The 25,728-nt window shown below is 41.0% G+C and overlaps 2 protein-coding genes across 3 annotated transcripts in view; one reads left to right on the top strand and one right to left on the bottom strand.

Annotated features, from left to right (window-relative positions):
• Tmem268 (transmembrane protein 268) overlaps positions 1–25,728 on the top strand; it is an 86,246-nt gene that overhangs the window by 42,771 nt on the left and 17,747 nt on the right. Inside the window, exons 9-10 of one of the 2 annotated variants that reach the window (XR_010051245.1) lie at positions 14,099–14,305; positions 16,329–18,469. The exons of the other annotated variant lie outside the window; for it this stretch is intronic. The gene's annotated coding sequence lies outside the window, so the exon portion shown is untranslated. Of the gene's footprint in view, positions 1–14,098; positions 14,306–16,328; positions 18,470–25,728 lie in introns of those variants that run through there. 2 annotated transcript variants of the gene reach the window in all.
• On the bottom strand, positions 2,388–13,167 carry Tex48 (testis expressed 48). Its single transcript, XM_063260114.1, has 5 exons — positions 13,112–13,167; positions 6,569–6,662; positions 6,205–6,327; positions 3,895–4,005; positions 2,388–2,699 (listed from the first exon to the last, which is right to left on the bottom strand). The coding sequence occupies exons 2-5, from the start codon at positions 6,570–6,572 to the stop codon at positions 2,596–2,598; spliced, it is 342 nt and encodes a 113-aa protein (XP_063116184.1). The 5' UTR covers positions 6,573–6,662; positions 13,112–13,167; the 3' UTR covers positions 2,388–2,595.

The following is a 25,728-nucleotide window of genomic DNA, read 5'->3' as shown; positions in this document are numbered from 1 at the left end:
TGGGCATCCTGAAGGTGGATCAAGGTGGTTTGCCAAGCTGTGACAGTTTTGTATCTTGGTGGCCCTGCTTGGACATAACAGGAAGTTATGGGAACAGAAGGCTATAAAATTTCACTTGCAGGGACAAGATCTACTGTTTCAGTTTCTCTCCATGTGACTGGATTGAGCCCACCCAGATAAGTGGAGGATTATCTTGGGGTTAAGTATTTTTGTTTTTGGAGTGAAATAAATACCTGACATACACAATTTAAAGGAGGAAAGGTTTATTTATTTAAAGATAGTAAAATACAACAAAACAAGACAATACAAAGCCAATCAAGACAACGCAGTGAAATTGGTACAGAACTTCAGAGCAGGATACGGGATAACAGTAGTGGCTACCACAGTATATCTTGTTATCTTCACAATAGTTGTCCATTCAATCAATCTCAAACCAAAAACAGAACACTATAAAACCAATCAAAACAATATTGAATAGAGCAAAACAAACAGAACAAAACAAAACAGTGAAAACAGCATTGGCCTTCAAAGATGAGATAGAAGGAAATCCCCGATATTTGCTATATTGCATACGGTCATCCTCCGAAGAGATGCTCAGACCTCTGGCCCCATTATCAGCATAATCAACTAAGCAGTACAAGCATTTAGTTGCTTTATGTTGCTTAGTTGCTGTCAACTCTGGCTGACCTTGAAACCATCCAGTTGCTAATGGTGTGGGGAGCGGGGAGATGACATGGGAATTTAGGCTCATGGGAGATGCTGGCTGACTTGTTCTCTCCCTGGAGCGCCTGCAGCTCATGCTGCTTACTAGGAAGGCTGGCTCATTGCTTTCTTGGTTGGTCCCCCAACTTGCAGCATGGCTGATTCTCAGGAGGTGCTTGAGGAAAGGTTTATTTTGGCTCAGCATTTCAGAATTTTCAGTTCATGATTGGCTGGCTCTAAGGCAGAAACACACATCATGGCAGAAGGAGACTGAGGGAAGGGGGTGAGGTCAGGAAGCAGAAAAGTAGGGAAAGAGTGAGAGAGAGGAAGGGACTGGGGAAAGAGCATTCTTTCTAGGTCACACACTCAGTAACCTGCTCCCTCCAACCATCCTCTACCTCATAACAGTGCATTTAGCTATAATGTCAGTGGATTGATCCATTGATGTAGTTAGCACCTTCCATACGTGGTGTTTGGGGGGACACTTCCTATGTAAACTGTAACACCCCTTTCTCAGCATCACTGATTAGCAGCCTTGATCAAATCTGTTACCTTCACCTCCCTTTACATGTTTTCAGGGTTCAGCAAATGGGATGAAGACAGTTTTGGGAGATGGGACTTTATTTTGTCCCCCAGTTTATAAACACTTGTGTCAAGCAAATTAAAGAATGAAGTAGAATCCCAGTTCAGTTCCCCCAAAACAACTACAAACTAACCAAAAGACTGTAATAAGATTAAAAATAAGTTATTAGGCTATAAAAGGGTTTCTGATAATTTTTAAAAAATCAACAGAGTAGAGAAGTAGAGTGGCTGGCAGGGGGTCAGATGGTCTCCACTGTCACCCACATGTCACTCTGTCACATGTCTCCGTATACCATGCACTGAGGAGGACCAGGATGGCTTCTGTGGTGTTCCAGCCCCAAATGGAAAGCCGGAATCTACCAGAAGGAAACCTCACATAAACCCCAACGGAGGGCTGTTTTATAAATAACTATGTCTGTTGTCTTCAGAAAAGTGAAACTCAGAAAGACAACACTTTTAGATGAAGGGAGCATGACAACAATGTGTCATTCTTGATCTTGGATTAGATCCTCATCTGATGAAAGTTGAATAGTATTGTGTCAATGTTGGAATTAATGTTTTTGATAGCTTCATGGATAGCCTTGCTTGTAGCAAACCTACATTGAAATGTTTAGGGGCAAAAGGACATGACGAATCTCCAGTGAGCCAGGAGAAAATAACAAGGAGAAATGGGAAAATGATAAAGCAAATTGGGGAAATGTAAACAATTGGTGAATCTGGGTAAAGGTAAAAAGTCTTAGCAGTTCAGAGCTGCTAAACAGTCTTGCAACTTTTCTGCAAGTCTGAAATTATTTCAGGTTTGCAAATGGAGGAGGATATCAAGAGATGGGAGAAGGGGAGGGAAGGAGAGAAAGGGGATGTAAAAAGAATTAGAATGTATTATGTTCATGCACCAAGCCCACACAATGAATGTGGTCATTTTGTACTGCAAACATTTTGTACTGTAAAAATGTAGAAAAAAAAGATGCCCAAAACATCTTGTCTGGGTTAGTTAGATGTGACAATATGTTTAAAAATGTAAGACCTCATTTGTAAGGGTACTCCCTGATATAGGGAAGGGGAAAAGAAAAGATGAGGGACATGTCCTCTTGTGTGACCAAGAACTTTAATTGGAGGCAGCTCCTCCTGCCCTGGCTGTGTCAGGAGCTGAAGGGGTCTACAAGGTGACACAGGAATGGCTCCAACATCATCTTCTCCTGTAGGGAGTTTTTGAATCAGTCTTCATGACTCCTGCGCACTGTCCTCTTCCTCGTGGAGACCCTCTGCAGTTGTGCAGCCGGAGACCTGCGTGGGTGCCCCTGACTAGAAAGCTCAGGGTCTCCCGATGAGGCAGGGCTGGAAGGGCCAGTGCTCCTGATAGTAGCGGTTTAAATTTCTCTTGTAAAATCTTCCTTGGGAAACTTCTGCATTGAGATCTGAAAGGAAGAAAGGGGGGAATTAATGCCATGTGAAGGCCTTGGAATGGGACCTGCGTAGACTGTCTGGGTTGGTCCTGTCCCTCTCTGATCGGTCCTCAGGCTTCTGAGTCCCTTGGGAGGCCATGCACCCACAGTGTAGGAGTTTCTTACTGTTGATGTGGCATTGTACACATTGGTGGAGTCAGTGACAGCAAAGAGTCTTGCAAAGCACAGTAGCATGGAGAATGGGAAGCTTGGATCTACCCTGGCTTGCATGCTAATGTCATTTCCTGGAGACCTTGTGAAAAGGTCCCCTTTCTCCTTCATGGGCCTCATATTGAGGGAGTGGGGAGGATAGAGAAGGTGGTGGGTAAGCTATTGGGGTCCCTACCTCCCAACTTTCCTTTCGGTTAGAACTGGTGCCCTGTAAACTTTTGTAGAAATTTGATCTTGAGTGAGATTTCCTTTGCAAGAATGGTTTGGCTGACAGGACAGTCACTGAAATGACAAGGCTGGGTGACCCTTAACTGTCACTCACCCATTGTCACTGGGGGTGGCATTGATGCCCAGAGTGTGTCTGCATTTCCTTTTCCTGGTTTTTGCCACTATCCTAGTTTGGACATCTGGCTTTCCATGACCCAGAGACATATCGCCCATGACCGAACTACACTCAGTGCACAAGCATTTCCAGGCATTGTCCCTTTGCCATGCACCTGGCTGGACAACAGGGACCAAAACCAATGTGGGTCCTGCCCTCTTGGAACTGAATTTCTGTCAGTCCAAGTAGGAAGCAGACAGTCCCACAACTGTACATACATGATGATGCCATAGGGCCTGTAAGAAAGAATGGCCGCATGGGGTCCTTTCCTCCCAGACCTCCTCCTCATGAGATTCCTGGTTTGGAAGATCATGGAGTGATACTGAGACCCCTGAATTCTGCCAGTATGCTCTAGAATGTGGCCACAGTTTTCTGATGAGAAGGGGCTGGGGATTTAGCTCAGTGGCATAAGCACCTGCCTTGCAAGCAGGCAGTCATGAGTTCGATCCCCGGTACCGATAAAAAGGAAAAAGACCAAGAAAAAAAAAAAAAGTTTTCTGATGAGAATGGTTATTCTCCCCACATCCTATTAGCTTAGCTCAGATATGGGGTCCGGTGATCAGGGCAAGGTCTCTTTCCTGAAGGTTTGTATTTGGACTCCAGTTGGTGACTCACCCGGAAGCTCGCTGATGCTGGAGGATGTGCTCTTGGCTGGGTACATCAGGCATCTGGTGTCAGTGTGCTTGGAATTTTGTCTGTCGAGCTCTTCCTTCTGAAGCTGCAGACCTGACAGTGAGAATTCCATGAGGTTCCACAGGGAGGCTCAGAGACAGACGGATCATGGGTGTGGAGCTGTTAGCAGCTCTTGAAGCGGCGGTACCCACAGGCGGGTTAGGGTAATGGGGCAGGGGAGCATCTAAATCTACCTGCTTCTCTCTCAAGTGTGTTGTCCTGTGAATGGGTGCTGTATTCACAATATACAATCTTATTAAAACATTAATATTTTATCTTTAAAAAATGTAATTGGTTTCAATTATAGAAAAGTTAAGAAATATTCAATAGTAGGAAGCAGAAAAAAAAACACCTCAAACCTTTCTCCCCAGATAATGTTTTTTTTCCTATGAATATTTTAAATCTTCCATTATGTCTTATGTATTATATATATTTTTTATTTTTTCATATGTTATAAACATTTTGTTATGTCATTAAACTTTAAAAGTAATGATTTTGCAATATTGTACTTTATGGCTAATTCAATGGTTGTATAAAATTTTACATCACAGCTTATTTAAACAACAACCTGTTAATGGATGTTTCAACTCTTCCAATTTTACTACTGTAAAGACTGTTGTAATGAACATTGTTGTTTATAAAGCTTCATTTTCATGCACTTCTAGAAGTGTCACAAATGATTTTTATCAAACTGAGCTGTGTTCCATAATAGGATAAATAGCTCTATCGTGTCTAGTGGTTTATGTTGAACAAGTTGTTTAACTTTCTTCTGCATCTTCTCTCACACTTGCAAAATGAAATCTTAATTGTGTGTAATAAAGCCCATTTCTTTTGGGGAGGGTGAGTACAGGGGATTGAACTCATGACTGTGCTTGCCAGGCAGGCATTGTGCACTGAGCTCTCTCCCAGCCCAAGCTCATTTCTTAGAGTGACTGGACAAGATTACATAGCATTTTACTAGTACCGTGTCAACTATGAAACACTAGAGGAGTCATCTGACCACAGCTAGTGCCTAGACAGTGCTTTGCATGTGGTAAGGGCTCAGTGGTTAACATTATTATCATCTTAGGAAAAAGTACTGGCATTAAGGTCCTTGATTTTTATTGTGAAAGTGTTTCCAAAAGAAGTCTTTTGAGAGCCCCAACTCACGGATATCTGGCAAAATATGCCATGCTGTTTTTCCTTGACGTTGTACTGCTCTCAGTGGGATTGTGACAGATTCCTGAAAGCCTCCTGCCTCATCAACTGTCTGTCAGTCCTAGCCTTGCCTGATCTTGATGATCATGCTTTTATTTATCTGCCTGAAATTGATTTTAACCCCAATCTTCTTTGGCTTGACCTACTGTCTTGGAACATTAAGGATTACAAACTGAAGCCCACCATGCCTTCTGTCCCTCTCTTCCGCTGACACCGTGAGCAAGGAACCTCATGCTCCAGATGGCTAAAAATGAAAAGCAAATGGCTGATATTTCCTAGACTGCATGAACAGAAAGATACTTTGTAAACCACTGGAGTTTCAAAACTTGTTTGTTTTAACAGCAGAACTATCCTAACCTGACTAATTCTCATTTGGGTTCCATTTCTTAAGTACCTATTTTTATCGGGTCTTGTGATAGGTGCTTATGCATCTTTCTTCATTTTGCAATGATCCTGAAGAATGACAATGTATTATAAATATTTCCACTGTACAGATAAGGACAATTGTGGCTCAGGGAAGTTAAGTGACTTGCTCAATTTCTGTGGGAAAGCTGAGACTTGAACTAACATTTACTTATCCAAAGGTAGTGATCTTTTTAACTTTTTTAAAAAATTGGTACTGGGGATCGAACTCACGACCGGCTGCTTGCAAGGCAGGGCTTATGCTGCTGAGCTAAATCCCCAGCCCCCAAAGGTAGTGATCTTAATTACTATCTTTATGGTCTTTAGCCTGGTGTTTCTCAAACTGTAATGCACACTCAGACTTACTTGGAGATCAGGTTAAACTTCAGGTTCTGGTTAGGAGGTCTGGAGTAGGTTCTGAAAATGCATTCTAACAGTGACTTGGTGATGCTGATATCACTGTGCCATAGAAATACTTTAGGTGGTAAGATGTTAAACTTTTTCATTAACTGGTTTGGGTACTTAGCCACCAATACCTCACTGTAGGTTGCCAGTATCATAAGACAAAGGAAATGTAAGGGGTGTCTCAGCAGGAGGCAGATAGTGAACTGAGGCTTAGAGGGGCCAGGTGGGGTGCCACGATCTGCTACATACTGTTGTTCAATGGCTGCTTCTCCTGGGTTTCACTGGGAACCTTGGGATCCTCAATGCTTTGGGGCTGCTCACAGTCCCTGCAGCAGAAGCAGAGGATCTTTGAAGCCAGGTTTTTGTGGGCTGCTGTAGAAGGTAAAAGAATAAGGGCCATGGGTTTGGGGATCCAAATCCAACACGCGCACTGGAGATGTACTGTGGTGGGAGTCGATTGGACTTCCCTCTCCCAAGTCACAGTGTTCCTCCCATTTTCCAAGTCCCCTGTGGTTCCTCATGACCAAAAGATCCAGGATGGTGACTCATGCCTAAGTTGGGTTGTTTTAAAACCATTTTTCTTTGGGTATTTTGTACCAAAGAAGTTTCTTACCCATGGCAAGGAGTTGAAGTCTTTTTCTGCAGAGATGCTGTGTTGAATGAACTGATCTTGAATTTGAGCCCAGGTCACCGCTCAGGGCTGTTTCCTAAATGAACACAAGGCTGTAATTTAAGACATGTTAGTACTCAGTGTTTACACACTAGCCAGGACCCATTGCAGCAAGATACCAGGTCCTGCAGAAATGCAGATATTATGCTTAGGTTTTTGATAGATCTGCATTCTACCTGACTTCTACATTCGCCTTTCTGAACCTTACTTTTACCATATGGAGAATGGGAATTTTTATAGGGCCTACCTTGCAGAAGTAAATGGTTAAAAAATACCAAGTGACTCCTGTGGAGGTGGATAGATTATAGGTGCTCAGTTAATGGTCACTGCATTTCCTTCTCAGCCTACAGCCTCCAGGGCCCACAGGGATGCGGTAAGGAAAGGCAGAGTTGCATATGTTCAAATCCCAGATTTGGGGCTAACTTGCAGAAATGCTTCGGTAAATCCATGCTTGTTGCTGTGTTTCAGGTTCCTCCAAAGAGGAAACAGGAAGTTAGGCAAGATGGTCTCATCAGGGATCTTTTAGTACAGATGACCCAACAATAGGAGGATTTTAGTGCTAAACTCCTTTGTGAAGGAGCTTTTACAGATCTCTGGACACTCCCCATTCTTGGTCTTTTCTGGTGATAAAAGTTCCTTTTATCACATTATTGGTTGGTTGTCCCTCTAACACTCCATTCATTTGGTGAAGTATTCCCCTCAGTGGTTCTTTCTTTTCATTTTTTTTTGTCTGTGATGATCTAGTCTGGTCCGAGCTACCATTATCTATTGTTCCAATTATTTCAGTAGGGTCCTTAAAGATTAATACAGAATCTGGGGTAGTTCTATTAAAAAGTGTTATGTCACACAATAACTGCTTACAATTTCTGGTGACAGGAAAAATTGATAGAATAATTAGAAGGATAATAGTACTAAAAAGGAAACAAAAACTCTGAAATAGCATAAAATAGAAATTCTAGTTCTAAGAAATAATGTATTAAGGGAACACTGATGACAAACTGGGTAGCAGAAGGAATGAGCTGTGTGAACTTGAAAAAAGCTCAATAGAAATCCAAACTAAAGCAAAGAGCTAAAAAAGATTTTAGGAAGGCTGAGGAGAGCAGCCAGAGTCAGAAGGACCTGACACATGCATGTGACTAGACTCTCAGAAGGAGAGGAAAAGGGAAGAAAATACATTTGAATCACGAATGGTTGAAAATTTTTCCAAATTTAATGGACTATCTACATAAATACTTGATAAATGCTTGATAAAAACATGAAAAACATAAACTTATACTGATGCAAATTATAATCAAATAACCAAAACCAAATTACAAAAGGAAAAATTCAAATCTTGGGGGCTGGGGATTTAGCTCAGCGGCATAAGCACCTGCCTTGCAAGCAGTGAGTTCGATCCCCAGGACCGGTAAAAAGGAAAAAGACAAAAAAAAAAAAAATCAAAATCTTATTCCAAATCTAAATCCAAAGAGTCCAAATCTTAAAAGTAATCAGAAAAATAAGGAAAAGAGAACAAGCGTGACAGCTGATTTTGCATCAGAAGCAATGCAAGCTAGAAGACAATTCAACACATTCAAATGTGGAAAGAATCTTAGAACTCTTTATTAAGTGAAAATATCTTCCAGCAATGAAGATGAAATAAAGAAATTTAAAAATAAAGAAAAATGGTGATAATTTGTCTTCAGAAGATCTAGGCTTTTAAAAAATGCTGAGAGGCGAGAAGAGTGCCAGAGGAAAATGTAATGTGCTCTAAGTATGTGTGTGTTTGTGGGTACAGTGCACAAACACACCTTTTTTTCTCTTAACCCTCCTCCCCCCAAGTCTTTCAGTGGTTTCTCACATTCTTCAGAAGACCTGTATGTCAGGATTCTCTCATCATCAAATTTCCCTTCTCTCACCACCAACTCCCTGCCTTCAATTCCTGTTTCCTCCCTCTGGATTCCTACTAAGCACACTGGCCTCCATGATAATTTTTATTTTTACTTTTTATATTTGGTACTTGGAATTGAACTCAGGACTTCTCTCTTGCTGGGCAGGTGCTGTGCCACTGAGCTATATCCCCAACCCTCCTCGGTAATTTTCAGAGCACACTAAACTCTCAGTTCGGGAATTTGTCCGCATATTACCTTCCCGTCTGAACTGCTGTTCAGTTGGATAACTACTGGGTGTCTTTACCTTTAAGTTTTTGCTTAAGTGTGATGTGGGTGATAGAGCATGAGTTCTTTCCATTTAGTTCATATACATTTATTGAGCACGTACTATGTGCCAGCTACTATTTGGTGTTGGAGATGCAGTAACAAGTTAATAATAGGCAAATGCTCCACTCACATGGAGGCATGGGTTGTATTTTCTTTTCCTTGAATCCCAGCATGCAGTGCAGGGATAGATGAAGAATGGGGACCTTATAATTATTTGTTCATGAGGCTTCTCTGACTGCTGTATAATAACTATGTGTCTACAACTTTTTCTCCCTTGCACTGACAGATCTTTAACTTCCTATGCATCTGTTACTCCTCATGGTTAGAGGTACTCAGCAGGCTGGACACTCAGCAGGTGGGGGTCCTTGGCTGTAAGCGGGGTGTGGTGCTCACCTGGTGCATTTAGCCCAGTCTCTAGTCCTCTTTCTGAATCTGCTGCCGGTGAATTTGCTGATTTGAGCACTGATGTATTTTTATGTGCTCTCTTTTAATGGATTCATTTTGCAAGATTTATAAAATGAATAGAAATGTATATAAAGTAAGTAGATCTTGTTTTGGAGATGTACCATTACCCTTGCCATTAATCTGTGTAATCTTCTGCTGATTGCTTTAACTTCAATATTCTTCATCTGCTCACACAAATGTTTGCCTCGTGGGGTTTTGATTTGTTCCAGATTGCCTTCCTAAGAAAGGAGCAGAGCGTAGAATCTGACAGGCTCTCACCACAGTCTCACTGAAGACTAAGGCTTAGTCTCTACTAGGCCGGTGACCCACTGGTTTACAGGAAAGTGCTGAAATTTTTACTTGGGTCCTGCAAGCATTTGTGAGCACGTGTTCTGTCTTGTTGTATCACACACAGTGTCACTTCACTCAGCCTGTATCTTGGAGTTAGAGATTTCCGGTGTGCCAGAATGTGGCCTCTTTCAGGGGCTGCTGGTGTACCCTTCCCATTTGTCATGGTCTCCTCTACATTAACATTATAAAGGAGAACCTACTTTGCACATAAGCTCCCATTTTGTGTACTCTTAAGGGCATATTTTAATCAATGATAACATGTCAGTAGATAATTTGGATTTATCATGGCCATTATGGCAAACTTCTGTTGTAAAAAATAAAAGCTTTAAAGATGGACTTTTCTTTAAACAGAACAGGAAAATATAACAGCGAATACTTAACATAGAGCTTCTCTGATTGTCATACTCTAGCCTCAGAAAGGGGGAAAAGGAAGAGAAAAAAATGCAAGATTTTATCCTACTCAAGCATTCTGAAATCTATTTTCTTTGCATTTTTCTCTCTCCACCAAGGTTTTTCTTTACCATCTACTTATACTCATCCTATACTTCCTCATGGCTGCCTAATACTTTCTTCAGGGAATCTTTTTCTAGAAAATAGTCACACATACTAATCCTTAAATCTTTGACACCAGAAAGTGAATCCAGTGAATCCATGGATTTAAACCATGGCTGAGAGTTAGCTGTCAGCAAATATTTAGAACTGTTCCAAACTTTAGAACAACAGAATGTTTCTATACAGTACAGGTTTCTGTTAGTTACTTACTGCTCTGGATTATAGTATTTGTACCAAAAGCTCATTCTAATGTTGACCTTCAGGGATGCTGAAAAATGTTTAAAAACAGTTTGATGGAATTCTGGAATGTTTAAATAGCCCACTTATGTATAATTTAGTAAAATCAGATTTGAGAAAGTAAGGAAAATAGGAAATGTGCTACATAAAACCATTCTGACAGTCTTTTCATAGAGGAAGACAGGATGATGATTCAGAAGCATAAGCAAAGTGAAGGTGAATCATTAGTGTAGCACAAAATGCTGGACACTGTAGGAGAAAATTCTGTGGTAGACCAAGAGCTTAAATAAAGGACACCTCTTCTTCCATTGCAAAGGGCTCGGACATTAGGAGGACTCAGAATAAATACATTAGAATGGGAAGTATAAATGTAGATATCCTAGTTATTTTTAGAGTCCTAAAATACTAACTAGAGCCACTTTTCCTCCCACTGTGGTGCTTAGGATTGAACTCAGGTCCTCATATGTGCTAGGCAAATGTTTTACCACTGAGCTACCGCTGCACCTATCTAAAATATCCGCTAGAAATCAAAATGATCTTGTAGTCTCTTGGATAAAACAGTTGGCTCTCAAAGCACACACAGGGCCAGATTCCTCTATAAGAATGTGGAGATTGGATTAAGGACACTTAACATCTAGTATGTAGAAAGGCCATTGGGAGAACTGATACTCCGTATCAGAGGGACAGTTGCGCACATCTGTCCACTGATGTTTCTTCTAGATCTTAGCACTCAACACTTTCCTATTTCTCTTCCAAACTTCCAAGGAAATCATCTGTAATGGGGATGGCCAAAAATACTGCCTGTGGCTTATTCTTCAATGCTAAATGGGACTAAGCTAATTGTTCCATGGGACAAATGCATCATTTCAAGAGGATGGCTCAAAGCCCCTCAATTGAACTGTCTTCTCTCGGAGTCTCAGTGAGTGGAACCCTTCTCAGGGCTGTCACTGCTGATGGGGAGCAGACTGCTGAGGATTGTAAGTTGGGCCATCAAGATGTGCAGTTTTCTTTACAGTGGCTGACATAGTGAATAACATAGCCCAGTCTTTGGGGTACAGCCAGTTTAAAACTTTTATCTCAAGTAACTGTGGATGATAGAATGCTACTGTGTTTTATTTTGGCTAATCAGGGTAGCCTGTGCCACTGCTAACACTCTGCCCCCTAGATTTATGGTTGGCTGAAGTTAATCTGTGTCTCAGCCAAAGGACTAGGCAGCTTAGCTCTCTCAAATAAATGGCTGTGTCTCAGAACTCATGGGTGGTGATTCCAGAGATCCCTTTGGGTTCTTCTTAAAATATGCCAATCATTACAGCTTATCTCCTGTTGCTCTGTATGTCGTATGCAGAGAATCGAATGCCTTTAGGCAGTCTCTGATCTAATGAGTAGCCAAAAATGATTCAGAGACTAAAATGAAGAGGAGCCAAGCTGAATGACAAACCAAACACTACACATCTCTGTGAATGGCAAGATGGACTGTGTTTTTTTTTTTTTTTTTTTCAAGCAAGGCTGGGACATTGAAGAATCTTGCCCACAGCTGTGGTGGAGGGAGGACCTGGGGATGGAGACAGAGTAAACTATGAAGCACCCATACTCTCAGGTAAAGACAGATGCTCTGTAATCCCCAGAACCTGTGATAAACCTGTGGACCCATTAATGAAACTTTGTCACGGTCACCAGTCTCCTGAAAGTGAGAGACACATTCCAGTAGTTAAATTTACAATGAGCTTTTGGCCTGAAATAGGACAGTTTGGGAATCTAACACCTGCCCTACCCCTTATTCATCAGCAACTGCCTATGAGCATGTTTAACCACCAGGGGATTTGCTTCTGTTCCACATATTGAGTGACAATTTCTTCCTTTAAAGCATCTTACTGATGTAGAAAAAAATGTAAATATTTATCTTGCCTTTTAAATATGGGTCACATGGGTGACTTACTAGTAGTACATTTTAAGTCTTTCCGGATCATTCCACATGAGCAGGGCCACAGGGGTTGATGATGGATTCTCATCTGAATCCAGGACTTCACCAGGTGGTGTCACAGGAAGGACAGCGGGGTGGAGCCACTTTCCCTTCCAATGCTGCAGTGGAGGGCTTTGAACTTTTGAACCCTCTTGAGAAGTGGAAAGACTCCTAGTGAGAGCCCAGCAGCAGTTACAAGCACTTGTTTAGGGTGCAGTTCTTAAAGATCAACTTCTTGGAAGAACACTGTAGGAGAATTTAACCTTTCTGAACCTCAGTTTTCTGATTATGAAATGAGAAAAAAACAGCATCTCCAGGAGAGGGCTTGTGAGGACTGACTAATGGTGGAAAAGGCTTCATAAATGTAACTGGTGATGAGGATGGAGATGCAGGGGGCATGCTTGGGGGCGTGGGCAGTGTTGCACTTCCAGTGTCTTCCTCTAGATGGAAGCAGGAGCTAAAGAAAAGTCTCTGGGGTTGTTCCCCAAAGGGCTGTGGGCCTCAGATCCCCAGTGATGCCACACCATGTTGATCAGAATGAGCCAGGTCAATGAGGTTAGGCACAAGGGGATTCTATGGCTGGAGAGGCCTTTGGGGTCATTTGCCACAGGTCAGGGGACCACAGAGAGAAACAGGGAGGTCATGCGAAGCGTCTGTTTCTAGAGAAGTGAACAGACCTCCATTGTCCGTTTCAGTACAGAAAGGCTCTCCCTCCACTCCTGGGAATGACATTTGAGCCTCACTCACCTGCAGCTGGCAGATAGGCAGGAAGCTGTGTGTGATGTCACAGAGCTGGAAACCAGGGAATGCTGTGGACGGGGGAGGGGACAGTCTGGGCTGGACCACAAAAGGGAGGAGGAGGGAGCGTGTGCTGACCCTCTCCCCAGTGCTCTGACTCTCGCCATGACATCAGTCTGTCTGCCATGCTGTTGATCAGGGGCAGCCATACAAACCCTGGAGCTTCTTGGGAAAGTATTTTGAGAGGCCAGGCCAGAAGGAGGGAGCACAGCGCTGGGTACAGAAACCTGGGCACAGTCTCTCAAGCAAAGTGACTCTATGCTTTGATTTCTTCTTCGGCAAGATGGGCATAATAATAGTGATGAGTTCTCTGTGTATCCTTAGGAGTTCACAAGAACAGGTCAGTAAACACTGAACATGGGGCCTGGGCATAGTAAGGACTACACAAAAGGGGGACTGTTAATCTTAGGTGTAAAAACACAGGGACTTTTCATTCCTGTCTAACTTTCAGAAAAAGAGGAATTGCTTCCTAGTGGAATCCTGACAAAATCTCTCATCCCATGGGGCACTCTTTCAATTCCTTTATTTAAGACAACTCGGTACTATTTAGGGAAGTCAAATTAGTTGAAAATGTCCCCTATCAGTGCTATCTTTGGATGTTCCTAGAGGCCACTGGATACAACAGAAACAGAACAAAACAAAGAAACTCAGCACACTTTTGGAGTCACTGGATGTGCCCTTGTCACCACAAACACTGGAGGGTAAAACACAAAGCTCGCTGGTAAAGCAATACCCTTGAGTGGTAATATTGAAGATTCTCAATTATGGCTGCCAAAGAGATCCACTAGAATTATTAAAACTAAGACTGCCTGGGGCCTAACCCCAGAAAAATTATTATCTCAGGATGAGGCTAAAACCTGGGCAGTAGAACTTGTGGCTCCAAAGCTTTCCAAGTAATTCTTATGTGTAATCAAGAACTTGCAACTTACATTGCAGGAGTTGTCATTGTACCCTGAAGTGGTGGTTCACAAAACCAGGCTGCACATGAAAATCACTGAAGAAGCTTCAGTAAATGGCAGTCCTGGGCCGGGGATGCAGCCCAGTGGTGGAGCACTTGCCTAGCATGCACAAGGCTGTGATCTCCAAAACCACAAAAACAACAAACAAGCTAACAAGCCGCATAGAGCCAGTCTAAACAACCAGGTCAGTAAAACCACTCTTTTTTTTTTTGGCAAGTACATGAGGCAGCATTGGTGGATTTAAAAACTCTCCAGCCAAGAGGCTGTGGGGAAAAAGGAACTCTCCTTCACTCTTGGTGGTAGTGTAGACTGGTGCAACCATTGTGGAGGTCAGTCTGGAGATTCCTCAAAAAGCTGAGATTGGAAGTCCCATTCAACCCAGCTATTCACTTCTAGGCATATTCCCAGGAGAACTGAAAACATCATACCACAGTGATATTTATGTACTCATGTTTATAGCAGCACAATTTGTAATAGTCAGATCTTAGAAACAACCCAAGTGTCCATCAACTGAGGAATGGATAAAAAAGTTGTGGTATTTTTATACAATGGAATACTACTCAGCTATAAAGAATGATCACATTGAAATATTTATAAATAAATGGACACGGGGCTGGGGATTTAGCTCAGCGGCATAAGCACCTGCCTTGCAAGCAGGCAGTCATGAGTTCAATCCCCGGTACTGATAGAAAAAGACAAAAAATAAATAAATAAATAAATGGACACAACTTGATACCATACTCATAAGCAAAATAAATCAAACTCACATGTATAAATACCATATAGTGTCTCTAGTGTAAGAAATGGTAAGAGTACATAAGATTTGATGGTAATCATGATTCCCCATTACATTGCTTTGAAGCCTTATAATGTTCTCATTCATTAGTGGGAATGGTTTTATTTTGGGTTGTTTGATTTTATTATCTGTGATGATATGAACAGTTATTTTAAAGAAAACAAGACATTATAATAGTTAGTGCTGATTTAATATCATCTTGTTTTGAAGTCCCACCAAGATTTTGTTCTTCTGTCTCCATCAGTTTTATCACGTTGTATCTTAATGGATTTTATTATATGTGATAGTATAAACAAAATTTTTTATGGACAAGGAGATAATATAGTAACCATTGTTTGTTTTCTGTTAGTTGGTACTGAATATCCTATAAAATACTGTCTTGTTATGTTTGATACTATAGTGTATGAAGATATACTCAAATATTTCAAGGAAAGAGACACTATGGTAACTACTGTTATGTTGGGTTGTCTTGTGGTGAAACACTATGTTGCTTAAATTGCTCTATTCTGACCTGTTTTGTTATGTCCTCTCTTATTTTAATCTTTTTTTTAAATAAAAAAAAAGTTTAAAAATACTTCTCCAGCCAGCATTGAGAACTACTGATTTACAGAGCAAATTTTTAAAAACAATTTGTATATTTTCTTAATGTGTATAAATTGGCCCTTTTAGCTTGGAATGTGCTTTTCATGGACAGTATTATGCATAGACTCAAAAGCTTTACTTTTGAAATAACATAGAAATGAAGATGGTTTATGCTGAAAATCTATGTTTGATAAAAACTATGAACACAGGTGTTAAAAATGGATATGAAACATTTGAATTAAATTATTTTAGAATATGGGAGAGTGAGGGTAGTAACAGTTCCAAACTATATTTCATGCTCTGTCATCACAAGTGCGTGTCATGTGAATCCTTGTAAGTTGATGAGTGCTTGTTTCACCCATAATACTGAACATTTACATATTCAAGTTGATAAAAATGCTTAAAATGTTTGCATGAGGAAGCCAGGGGACAGCCTTACATGCAGGGTGCTTTACCTTGCAAGTGTGTATGGCACAGCTGCATCCTAATTTACTGTGTAACCTCAGTCAAGCCATCAGTGTTTCAAATCCTCAGCTTCCTTATTTTTAGAATATGAAGAACAAGAATTGATATCAGGAAGAAATTCCACCAGCCACAGAAATGTGTAAATGTAGTGCCTGGAAGAAAGGAAGCATTCAATGTTGCTCAGATTATTACTGTATTATTTGTTGTTGAGAGTGAGGAGGAGGAGGAGGAGGAGCCTAGGCTGATATCCATCTGGCTTTCACAACTGTGGCTGTGGAATTAAGGAATTCAGCAGCAGAAGTAAATTTCAGGTAAAGATAAATTTAACTTTTTCAAAAACTATTTTTTTTTTACATATTCGCAGGAACGTGCAAAGAAGCAAACAGTGAACAGAGAGGGACCCATGAAGCTGTCACACAGCCTCATCTATGTCACAGCTTATAGCAGCATATAGCACTACCACACAAGATCGAAACCAGGAAGGTCATTATGTGATCCACAGAGTTTATTCAACTCATCAGTTACACATGTCTTCATCTCTGTGTATATGTGTGTGTGTGCAGCTGTGTACAATTTTATCACATGCAGAGCTTCATATTTACCTTCAGAAACAAGAGAATGACTTGTGTCATCACCCCAACTGTCCTTTGTGTTACCTCCTGAAAGTCACACCCACTTCTCTCCCTACCATCTCTAACCCCTGCAAATTACTGGTCTACTCTCCATGCCCATTGTTACGTCATTCAGAATGTTACATAAATGGAAACATGCAGCATGCGCACACCTGCTGGGGTTGGCTTCTCTCACCGACATACTTTCCTTAAATTTCATTCTAGTTACAGTATGTATTAACAGTTAACTCGTTTTTATTGCTAGCCCATGGTATGCATGAGCTATAGATATTTTGATCATTTTGTCCATTAAAGATGTTTGGATCGTTTCCAGTTTTGGGTTATCAAGAATAAAGTTACTAATGTGAACATATTTGTACTAGTTTTCATGGAAAACAAGTTTTCATTGCTGTGACATAAATGCTCAATTTATCCTACAATTGTTGAACTGTATGGCAAATCTATTTTTTGTTTTGAAAGAAACCACTGCATCATTTTCCAGAGGGATCATGCCATTTTACATTCCTGACATCAACGCATGAGAGTGATCCTGTTCTCCTCTATCCTCTCCAGCATTTTCTTCATTATATATATTTTTGGGTACTGGAGAGTTCAACTGAGAACCATGCACTTACCAGGCAAGCACTTGAGTCACTGGGCTAAATCCCCAGCCCTCTTCATTCTGTTTTATATAAGCTATTCTAATAGACATGGTCCGGCATCTCATTGTGATTTCCAGTGTGCACTTCCCTGCTAGCTGATCATGTTGAATGCCATGTGTGTATCGGCCATCCTCACATCCTCTTTGGTGAAATGTCCATGTCTGTTATCCATTTCTAACTGAACTGGTTTTCAATCTAGTTTTAAAGCAATAGCTTTATTGAGAACTAATTCATGTATCATGTTTCACATTGTTTAGAGTATACAGGTCAGTGGTTCTTAGTATATTTATATAGTTGTCCAACCACCCCTGCTACATAAAACCTGAATATTTTTTGTTGTTCCCAAGGGAAACTCCATACTCACTGGCAGTCATTTCCATTTACCTTCCTTCCAGCTCCTGGCAAGTAATGACCTACTTCCTGCCTGCTCTGGACGTTGCTTATGAATTTAATTACACAATGGGTGGCCTTTTGTATCTGGCTTGATGCTTTCAAGTTCATCCACATGGTAACACACAGCACGTCTTCATTCTTTTTATTGTCAGGCAACACGTATTCCATTCTATCCTCTGGATAGATCAGATTGAGTCTGCTGATGGACATTTCTGTTCCTACCACTTGGCTCTGTGAATTGTGCTGCTGTGGATACCTGTGTGCAAGTTTTGGTGTGGACATGTGTTTTCGTTTCTCCTGGTTATACACCCTGAAGTGAGATTGCCGAGTCATGCAGTAATTCTATGTTCAGTATTTTGAGAAACTCCCAATCTGTTTCCAAAGTGGCCACACCATTTTGCAACCCTTTCACCAGTGTTTGAGGGTTCTAGTTTCTTCACATCCTTGACCACACTTGTTACTATCTTTTTTATTTTAGCCGTTCTACTGTCTGAAATGGTACTTTATTGTGGTTTTCATTTGTGTTTTCAGGTTGAATAATGACACTGAGTGTTTTAAAGTTTATTTATTGGACATTGCCATATGTTTTCTAGAGAAATACTTAAATCTTACTTTAAAATTTGCTTGTGTTCCTATTTTTTAGTTTTTTAATGTATTCTAAACACTAGGATTTTATCAAATATGCAGTCTGCAAATATTTCTCACATACTGTGTGTTTCCTTTTCATTTTCTGGATACTGTCCTTTGAAGTGCAAAAACTTTTTTGTTCTCAATTTATCTATTTTTGTTGTTGCTTATGCTATTTGTGTCATGCCTAATAAACCACTTGCCTAATCCAAGGTTATGAAAATTGACTTGTGTTTTCTAGTACAAGTTCTTTAGTTTTAACCTCTATATGCGGGTCTCTGGCCCATTTTGGATTAATTTTTTATGTGATGTGAGGATAAGTCCACCTTTTTGCATGTGAATATGCAGTGGCCCCAGCACTATTCACTCAAGAGACTACGGTTAAGTTCTCTGCCCCCAAACTGAGAATCAGTTACTTCTAAATGTAAGAATTTCAGGCTAGCTTTGAGGAGCCATCAAATGAAGTTTCCAGAAAGCTGGCAGGCTACGTACAGTGTGATGGCCTGCAGTATTATTGAAACTTATTGTCCTGCCTTGGGTCCTACCTTCATGGCCGCAAAGGGTTCCCCTGCTTTTGATTTCAGCTTTGACTGAGTGACTTGTGTTGATCCGTAGTCAGTCAGGAAGGACAGTGTTAGAATCTTGAACATGAGACTCAAAAGCACCCCGCTTGTTGCCATTTATGCTCTTGTTTTCTGCCATTGCCCAATAGCTCTTTAGTTCCAGAAGGATGTGGTAAATCTTTAAATTAAAAAAATTTATTACAGTAAATGACACCTTGCCATTAATCACCTTCACTTTGAACACATTTGTCCTACCATTCTTGCCATTTTCTGAAGCAGTTATTGAAGACCTCTTTTGTGTCTTTATGAAGTGTAATAAGCAGTGGGATGTGCTGCCTTTAGAGACTGGCAGATTGGTAAAAACCATTGTAGCTGTCCTCAGTCACTTCATTCACCTGATTTGGTACCATGTAAACTCTGGCTCTTCCCTGAAATCAGAATGCTCATGAAATGTATACATGTTTCGAATTGATTCAGAAAGTTGAGACAGTCATGACAGGACAACTAAGGACATTCACAAAAGAGGACGTGCAGAACTACTTCCGGAAGTGCAGGGGATGATGGGATATGCATATGTGAAGTGAGGGAGAGCATTTTGAGGAGGATTGATGGCAATGTGTCTTTTACTGTAATAATTTTAAAATGTAAACACATTAAGTCGTTCATTCAGAGCCACCTGCCACAAGCATCCCTAGGAAGCCCACCCACCTTAGACCAGCCAACCCCATGTACCTCTCACAGAGAATGATAACAAATTATGGCTGCCACTGAGTCTGGGTATGGCTTCTTGTGGTGGCTACGTGACACATGGGGTGTGAAATGTTGTCATGGTGAAAAATGTGACTCTCTATACCTGAAAGCTCCACATTTGTGGATTCAGTCAACTACAGATCAAAAATATTTGATAGATAAATAAAATTGCACCCATACTGAACAACTATATTCCCCCTTGTCATTACTCCTTAACAACATAATATAAACACTATTTATAGGGCTTTTACATTGTGTTGGGTATGAAGTGATCTAGAGATGATTTGGAGAATGTGCAAATCTAGGCACTTGAGAACAGGAGTGCCCAGGGTAAAAGACAGATGTTCCAGCTCAAGACTCAAATTGCATCTTCTTTTCTTCTACCTTCCTGTGCTATTCAAACTCCCAGCAGATGGGACAAGGCCCACTCACATTAGGGAGGGCAATCTGAAATACTTCATCTGCTGATTCTAATATTAATCCCCTTTAGACATACCTAGAAAGAATGTTTAACCAGGTATCTAGGTGCCTTGTGTCACTGTCAAGTTGACACATGAAATTAATGATCATAATCATTGTAGCTATGACCTTTATAATAAATGTTATGGAATAAATTGTTTTTTATTTCTCTTCTAAGAAGCTATGACTCATGGTGTAAGCTCATCTCTTGTCCATGCATTTCGAGCTGGAAATTTCTTTTATTCTTTCAAAAGATTTAACAATCTCAATTTCCAGGAATCTTAGCCCTTAAACGGTCCTCAAAGCCACAAGGTGTTGTCACAAATAAAACCCCTCTATAGGTCTTAATTGATACTGAAGAACTTTCTGGAAAAAAATCCTCCCCTGTACTTTCACATTCTAAAAATAGGTTTGACTTTTGGATTTTTGCTTAATAAAAATATATTTTTTGATTGCACTGTAGACAAAGAAGAATATTTCCAGTATCAATTTGAGACTTGTGGGAAAATGGAGCGAATAAAAGTTTCACTGTTCTCATTGAAGGTTGTGCTATTAGAATTTTGCCATTCTGGCTGACTTCTGAATGTGTTGAGGCTGGGGAGGAAGGAAGGGTGAATACTGTCACCAGTCATTTAATGTCACTTATTACTCAGATCTGACACTAAAAAATGCAAAGGCTGTAGCAGGAAGACAAGGCTCTCAGCACCAGGCAGGTTGTGGTCATGGAGAACATCTCTAAAGTTCTATGGTTTCTCTGAGTAATTACTGAATCATCTCTGTCCCGCAGTGAAACTGCAGTGACAGTGTTTGTTGTGGAGCTAAGTCAGAGAGCATCACTCTTGCCTTCCCAGGTGGTACCCAAAAGAGCTTAGATTCTGGAGAGGTGATGTGGGTTCCCTTTCCAGGGAGCTTGCTCATTCTTACTAGATGGCCCCCAGAGTGATGGTACGGTGGCTGGTCAGCTTGCAGGGACACCTGGTGGGCAATCCTCTAGTCCTGGTGGTGGTTCTCCTTTCCTCTCCTTTTGGAAGAGTGGGTGGGGAGGAAGGAGACTTGGCAGTGCAGACTGGTGTGTGATTGAGAGTCAATCTGTGGCTTCCCTGTTCCAGAGTTTTCCCTCTTGTCGCCAAGTCTGGCAGATCCATGGCCAACACTATCACTCACTCTCACTTGGAATCAAACTTCTGCCTTTGCCACTCAGAGCAAATCGCTTTCCTCCTCTGAGTCCTGTCTGTCCTTTCTGTTCTTTACTCAGATGGGACCTATAGTTCCCATCTTGCCGAGGGACAGAAAGAACCAGCATGTGTGAACCGTACAGTGTATCTCAGAAGGACTTCTGTGTGCCTCCCTGATGTCATGCTGTGCAGCGTTTGGGTAACACCACCTCTTCAATGCTTTTGTGCTCACAGAGCACCATCATACTTGACTTTAGTGGGACCGAATGATACATGGACCAACTTGGGACTCCACCCTTTTCATGACAATGTTGATCCCCATGGATATAGAAGAGATAATTGCTTAAGACTGTTCTGATGAAATCCTAAAAAGAAAAAATCATATTCTCATATGCCAACAAAATAATCCAATCCTTCAGCTTTGGCAGGAATGTGGGACCTCACAGGAGAGCTTATGGGCAGCCCCAATGGCAGTTGATAGGACCCTGTGGGATCCCTGAGACCACCTTCATTATAGGCAAGGATCATTTTTAGGGGAGTCAGCATGAAGATAACAGTTCAAGTGTTCGTTGTGCTGTTGTGTCGCATGGGTCATAGTCATTTGTGAAGTCATGTTGCATGTATCAAGAGACACCTAGAGGACTGATGGAACGTAGTTCTGGGTGCGTCTAGATGATTGACATGTAAACTGCAAACAGGGAAGGAAGACCACCCTGGATGTGGGTGGCACCAAGCAAAAGGCTTGTAGCCTGAATAGAACCAAAAGAGAAAGCAAAAGCCTTCCTTTTTACTTCTTCCGAGGGGTTCCAATCTTCGTCTTTGCCTTTGGATGTTCACCTTCAGTTCCTCCAGGCTTCCAGCATAGACTCTGCAGCCCTGCAATGCAGACTCTTCAGCTTTACCACCGGACCTGCACCAGCCTCTGCAGTGAGCTCCAGGCCTTTGACTTTTGGCTGGATCCTCTAGATCTCCAGGGTACTGATAGTCATTTTGCATTCTTCTTCCTCAGACTGTGCTCTGTAGGTGGCTACTTAAAAAAAAAAAAGAAACAAAATATATAGTCTATTACTTTAGTGAACCCTAACTGAAATACTGTGTGCTGGGTGCTGTACTAAGCGCTTTTTTTTTTTTTTTGCTTGGGGCAAAAGTTTCATGTCATTCAACCTTTTGGCTGTGTAACTTTGCACAATTTGACAAATTATGTAGTTTTGAAGAAGAAGAAGAAGAAACAGGAAAGAGGAGAAAGAGGGGAAAAGAAAGAAAGAAAAAAAAAGAAAGAGAAAGAAAGAAGCCAGCTGGGGTAGCACACCTGTATTCCCAGCACTCAGAGGGTTGAGGCAGGAGGATTCCCATGAGCCGAAAGACAGTCTGGGCTCCACAGTGGATTTGAAAAATTATGTAGCTTCTCTGAGCTTCCATATCCATGCCTGTGAATAGGATCCTGGTGCTTAACAGGATTTTGTTACAGCTGCACTGACTCACTGAATGCAAAGTTTTAGGCATAAACAATCACTTTTGTTGATGTTCTGTCATAATAATTCATACATTTTAGCCAAATCCAGGGCAGTTGAGACATTTGTGCCTGGTGGAATATTCTACTGGCCCTAGGTTTTGGTGCTGCTTTAGTTACTTTTTTCCTTAAGAAGAGAGAAAAATATTTGAGTTTTTAGATTTTATTTTTATTTTTCAATATTAGAGATTAAATTTAGGGCTAGGGTCTTATACAAGCTAGGCAAGTAGTATATCATGGATTTATACTCCCAGTTCTTGTTTTTTTACTTTTATTTTGAGACAAGGTCTTGCTAAATTGCCCAGGCTGGCCTTGAGCTTCTGATCTTCCTGCCTTAGCCTCCTGAATAGCTGGAATTAATAGGTGTGCGTCATTGTACCTGGAAATACTTGAGCTTTAAAATAAGAGCATTTCTCAGTTATACATTAAATGAGTGTGATTTATAAAGTGAAAAGTACATAATCTCTTTCATCACAGAATTCCAAGACTTTTAGACTTTGAGCAAAGATTTCCTTTCTCTTTATAAAGTGCACAATGGGCTATACAATTTGATGATGGTAGATTAGAACATAGTTTTGCCCACCATCCAGTGATTCCAGAATAGATGAAGACACAGCCATAGACCTAGGCTTCTTCTGGATGAAGACATTCTTACCTTTTATGTATATAGGTAGAAGAAACCTTTACCCTACTAGGTTTGAAGTCTTACAGTATTGGGAGTGGGCAGTAGCTCTCATCACAGAACTGAAAGACTTTACAAGAGTTTTCAGAGACTATAATTAGATTCTGTTTTACAGTACCCAGATATGCTGTATAATTTGATAGTGGTAAATTAAAATGTACTTTTTGCTCTGTTCTTTCTTCAAGGCTGGATTTGGAGTCCCTTGTCACTCCTTCCCAAACTTTGGAGTCTTACAGCTTCCGTGTACTGGGTCCAGGCCAGGAGCCGAGCAGCATGCTTGACTCTTTGTTCTATGGCTGCCCTCTGGCCTGGGATCTGTGGGTGAAGATCCTGCTTTCACACTTAAAGGAGATGTCATTGAGATGAATAAATAATTTTTCCCCTCTCTTGGCATTCAATGGGAGGTTAACCTCCGAAGTCTTCCCTCTGTTAATTTTTGCAAAGAGCCAAAAAAGCCTAAGAGATGGTGCAGATTAAATCTCTCCCTTAACCTCATGGTGTATATTGGAACACTGAGGCAGAAGAGGGAAGAAACTTGTCCAAGGTCATAAGTTGAGCTGTGGCATACAGTCCCAGGTCTGCTTGAGTCAGAATTATTTGCCTCTGCAGCAGAAACTTCTAGTATCCCCCCTCACCCCACCCCATTTTCCATCTCTACTTATGTCTTGGTAATAAAACCTCTAGTTGATAGCTGGATATGCAATTATCTGGAATATGGCCTACCATTTTTCAGTCTTTTTTGCACTACAAGTGGTTACAATACTAAGTTCTGGCCAATGGCAAATAAGCAGTAGGGTTGTAAGTGACTTTGGAAAGCACTTTCTTATCCTTCCTGCTTCCTGATGGTTGGAATGTAGAGGTGATTTACTGCCTCAGTAGTGTTAAGTAACAAATAGCCATAACACCTCAGTGGTATATGACGAAGACTGTTTATCACTCCTGTTTATTGTTCAGATGATCAGCTGAGCTATTCTGGTGGGAGTGGCTGTACTTGGTCAATGCGTGGACGTGTGTCTGGCTACAGGAGAATTTACAATGGTCACAGCTGCGTTAGCTGGGATGGTTCATTTCTGCTTTCCCCATTTTGCCTCTCAGCAGGCCAATCCATGCCAGTGGAAAGTCCATGAGAGATGGGTGGAGAGACACACAGGCAATTTTTCTTGCCTCTGCTGTGTTATGTTGGGTAATATATTGGCCCAAGTCATGTGGCTGGACCCAGTGAAAGAATAAGATAAGAAATTCATTGTTGTATGACAAAGTTATGGGTACAATGTGGGATGGCGATTGGAGTCTTATCCAGTCTATTATAGATGGATGACCAAATGAATAGAGGGATGGTTGGAAAGAAGAAAAATGAGGGTGGAAGTTCCACTTACTGTGCCCAATGTGAGGGGAAAGAGGTAACAAAGGGCAGTTTCCCGATCTGATGATTGCTGAGGCCATCTTGGGCTGAGGATATCTGAGAGCACCTGGAGCTGTGCATAGACCCAGGCTGAGGGTGTTTATAGTGTGATTTGCTCCTTTGCTGGGGAATCTTTGCTTCTGAGTCATTGTGAAAGCTTTCATGAGCTTTACCCTGTGGCCTTTTCGGTGAAGAATCTATTTTGGAGTTGAGAGTCTTTTCAGAGGCCCTGTGTTCATAACATGAAAACAGTCATGCTGTGCCCTCCGAGGTGAACTGGAAAGCCAGGGATGTGTGTGTCACTCCTGCCTCTGTCAGATCCGAAGGAAGCAATTCTCACATCAGACGTGGGTTTCTACTGAGCAGTTCTTCACTCTCTAGAATTTGTCAGCGAAAGAGAAAGCTTAAAAAACAACAACAACAAAAAAAACATGTTTTAAATAATGTATTTTCCCCCTGCTCTTCCTGGTTCTTTGAGTTTCTGATAATACATGTTTCTGAAGAGAATAAAGATTTTTCTAGTGATTATAAACTTAACAGTTCAGTTCTGTGTTATAGCCATTGAAGATCTTTTGCCATTGATTGTTTCAGATATCATGAAAATGATGCTTAAATATTTAAGTCATAAAATGATGTTTATTATGAAAATTAGGGTCATGAAATGGTAGTGTGAAAACTAAAGTCATGTAATGATGGTTTATGTGAACATTAATCAGTGTTAATGTAAAAATACTATAATTTTAAATTCTGCAACAGCATGAGAGATTGACGAGTGACCAAGTTTTCTTCAAAGATGAGAAAGCAGCCTCCATTTGTTTTGATGGTGTTAGGGGGCACAAGTTTCTGGGTCACTTTCCTTCTGTAGTAGAAATAAAAGTGGTTCTGGAAACATCCCAGAATCCTAAACAGAAAGTAAATGCTCTATTTGTT

Source organism: Cavia porcellus, unplaced genomic scaffold (assembly GCF_034190915.1).
Source record: "Cavia porcellus strain 051 isolate PalLab524CR breed Dunkin Hartley unplaced genomic scaffold, mCavPor4.1 scaffold_1, whole genome shotgun sequence".
Classification (NCBI taxonomy): domain Eukaryota; kingdom Metazoa; phylum Chordata; class Mammalia; order Rodentia; family Caviidae; genus Cavia; species Cavia porcellus.
The sequence above is the reverse complement of the archived record's forward strand: the minus strand, read 5'-3'. Positions and strand labels throughout refer to the sequence as shown.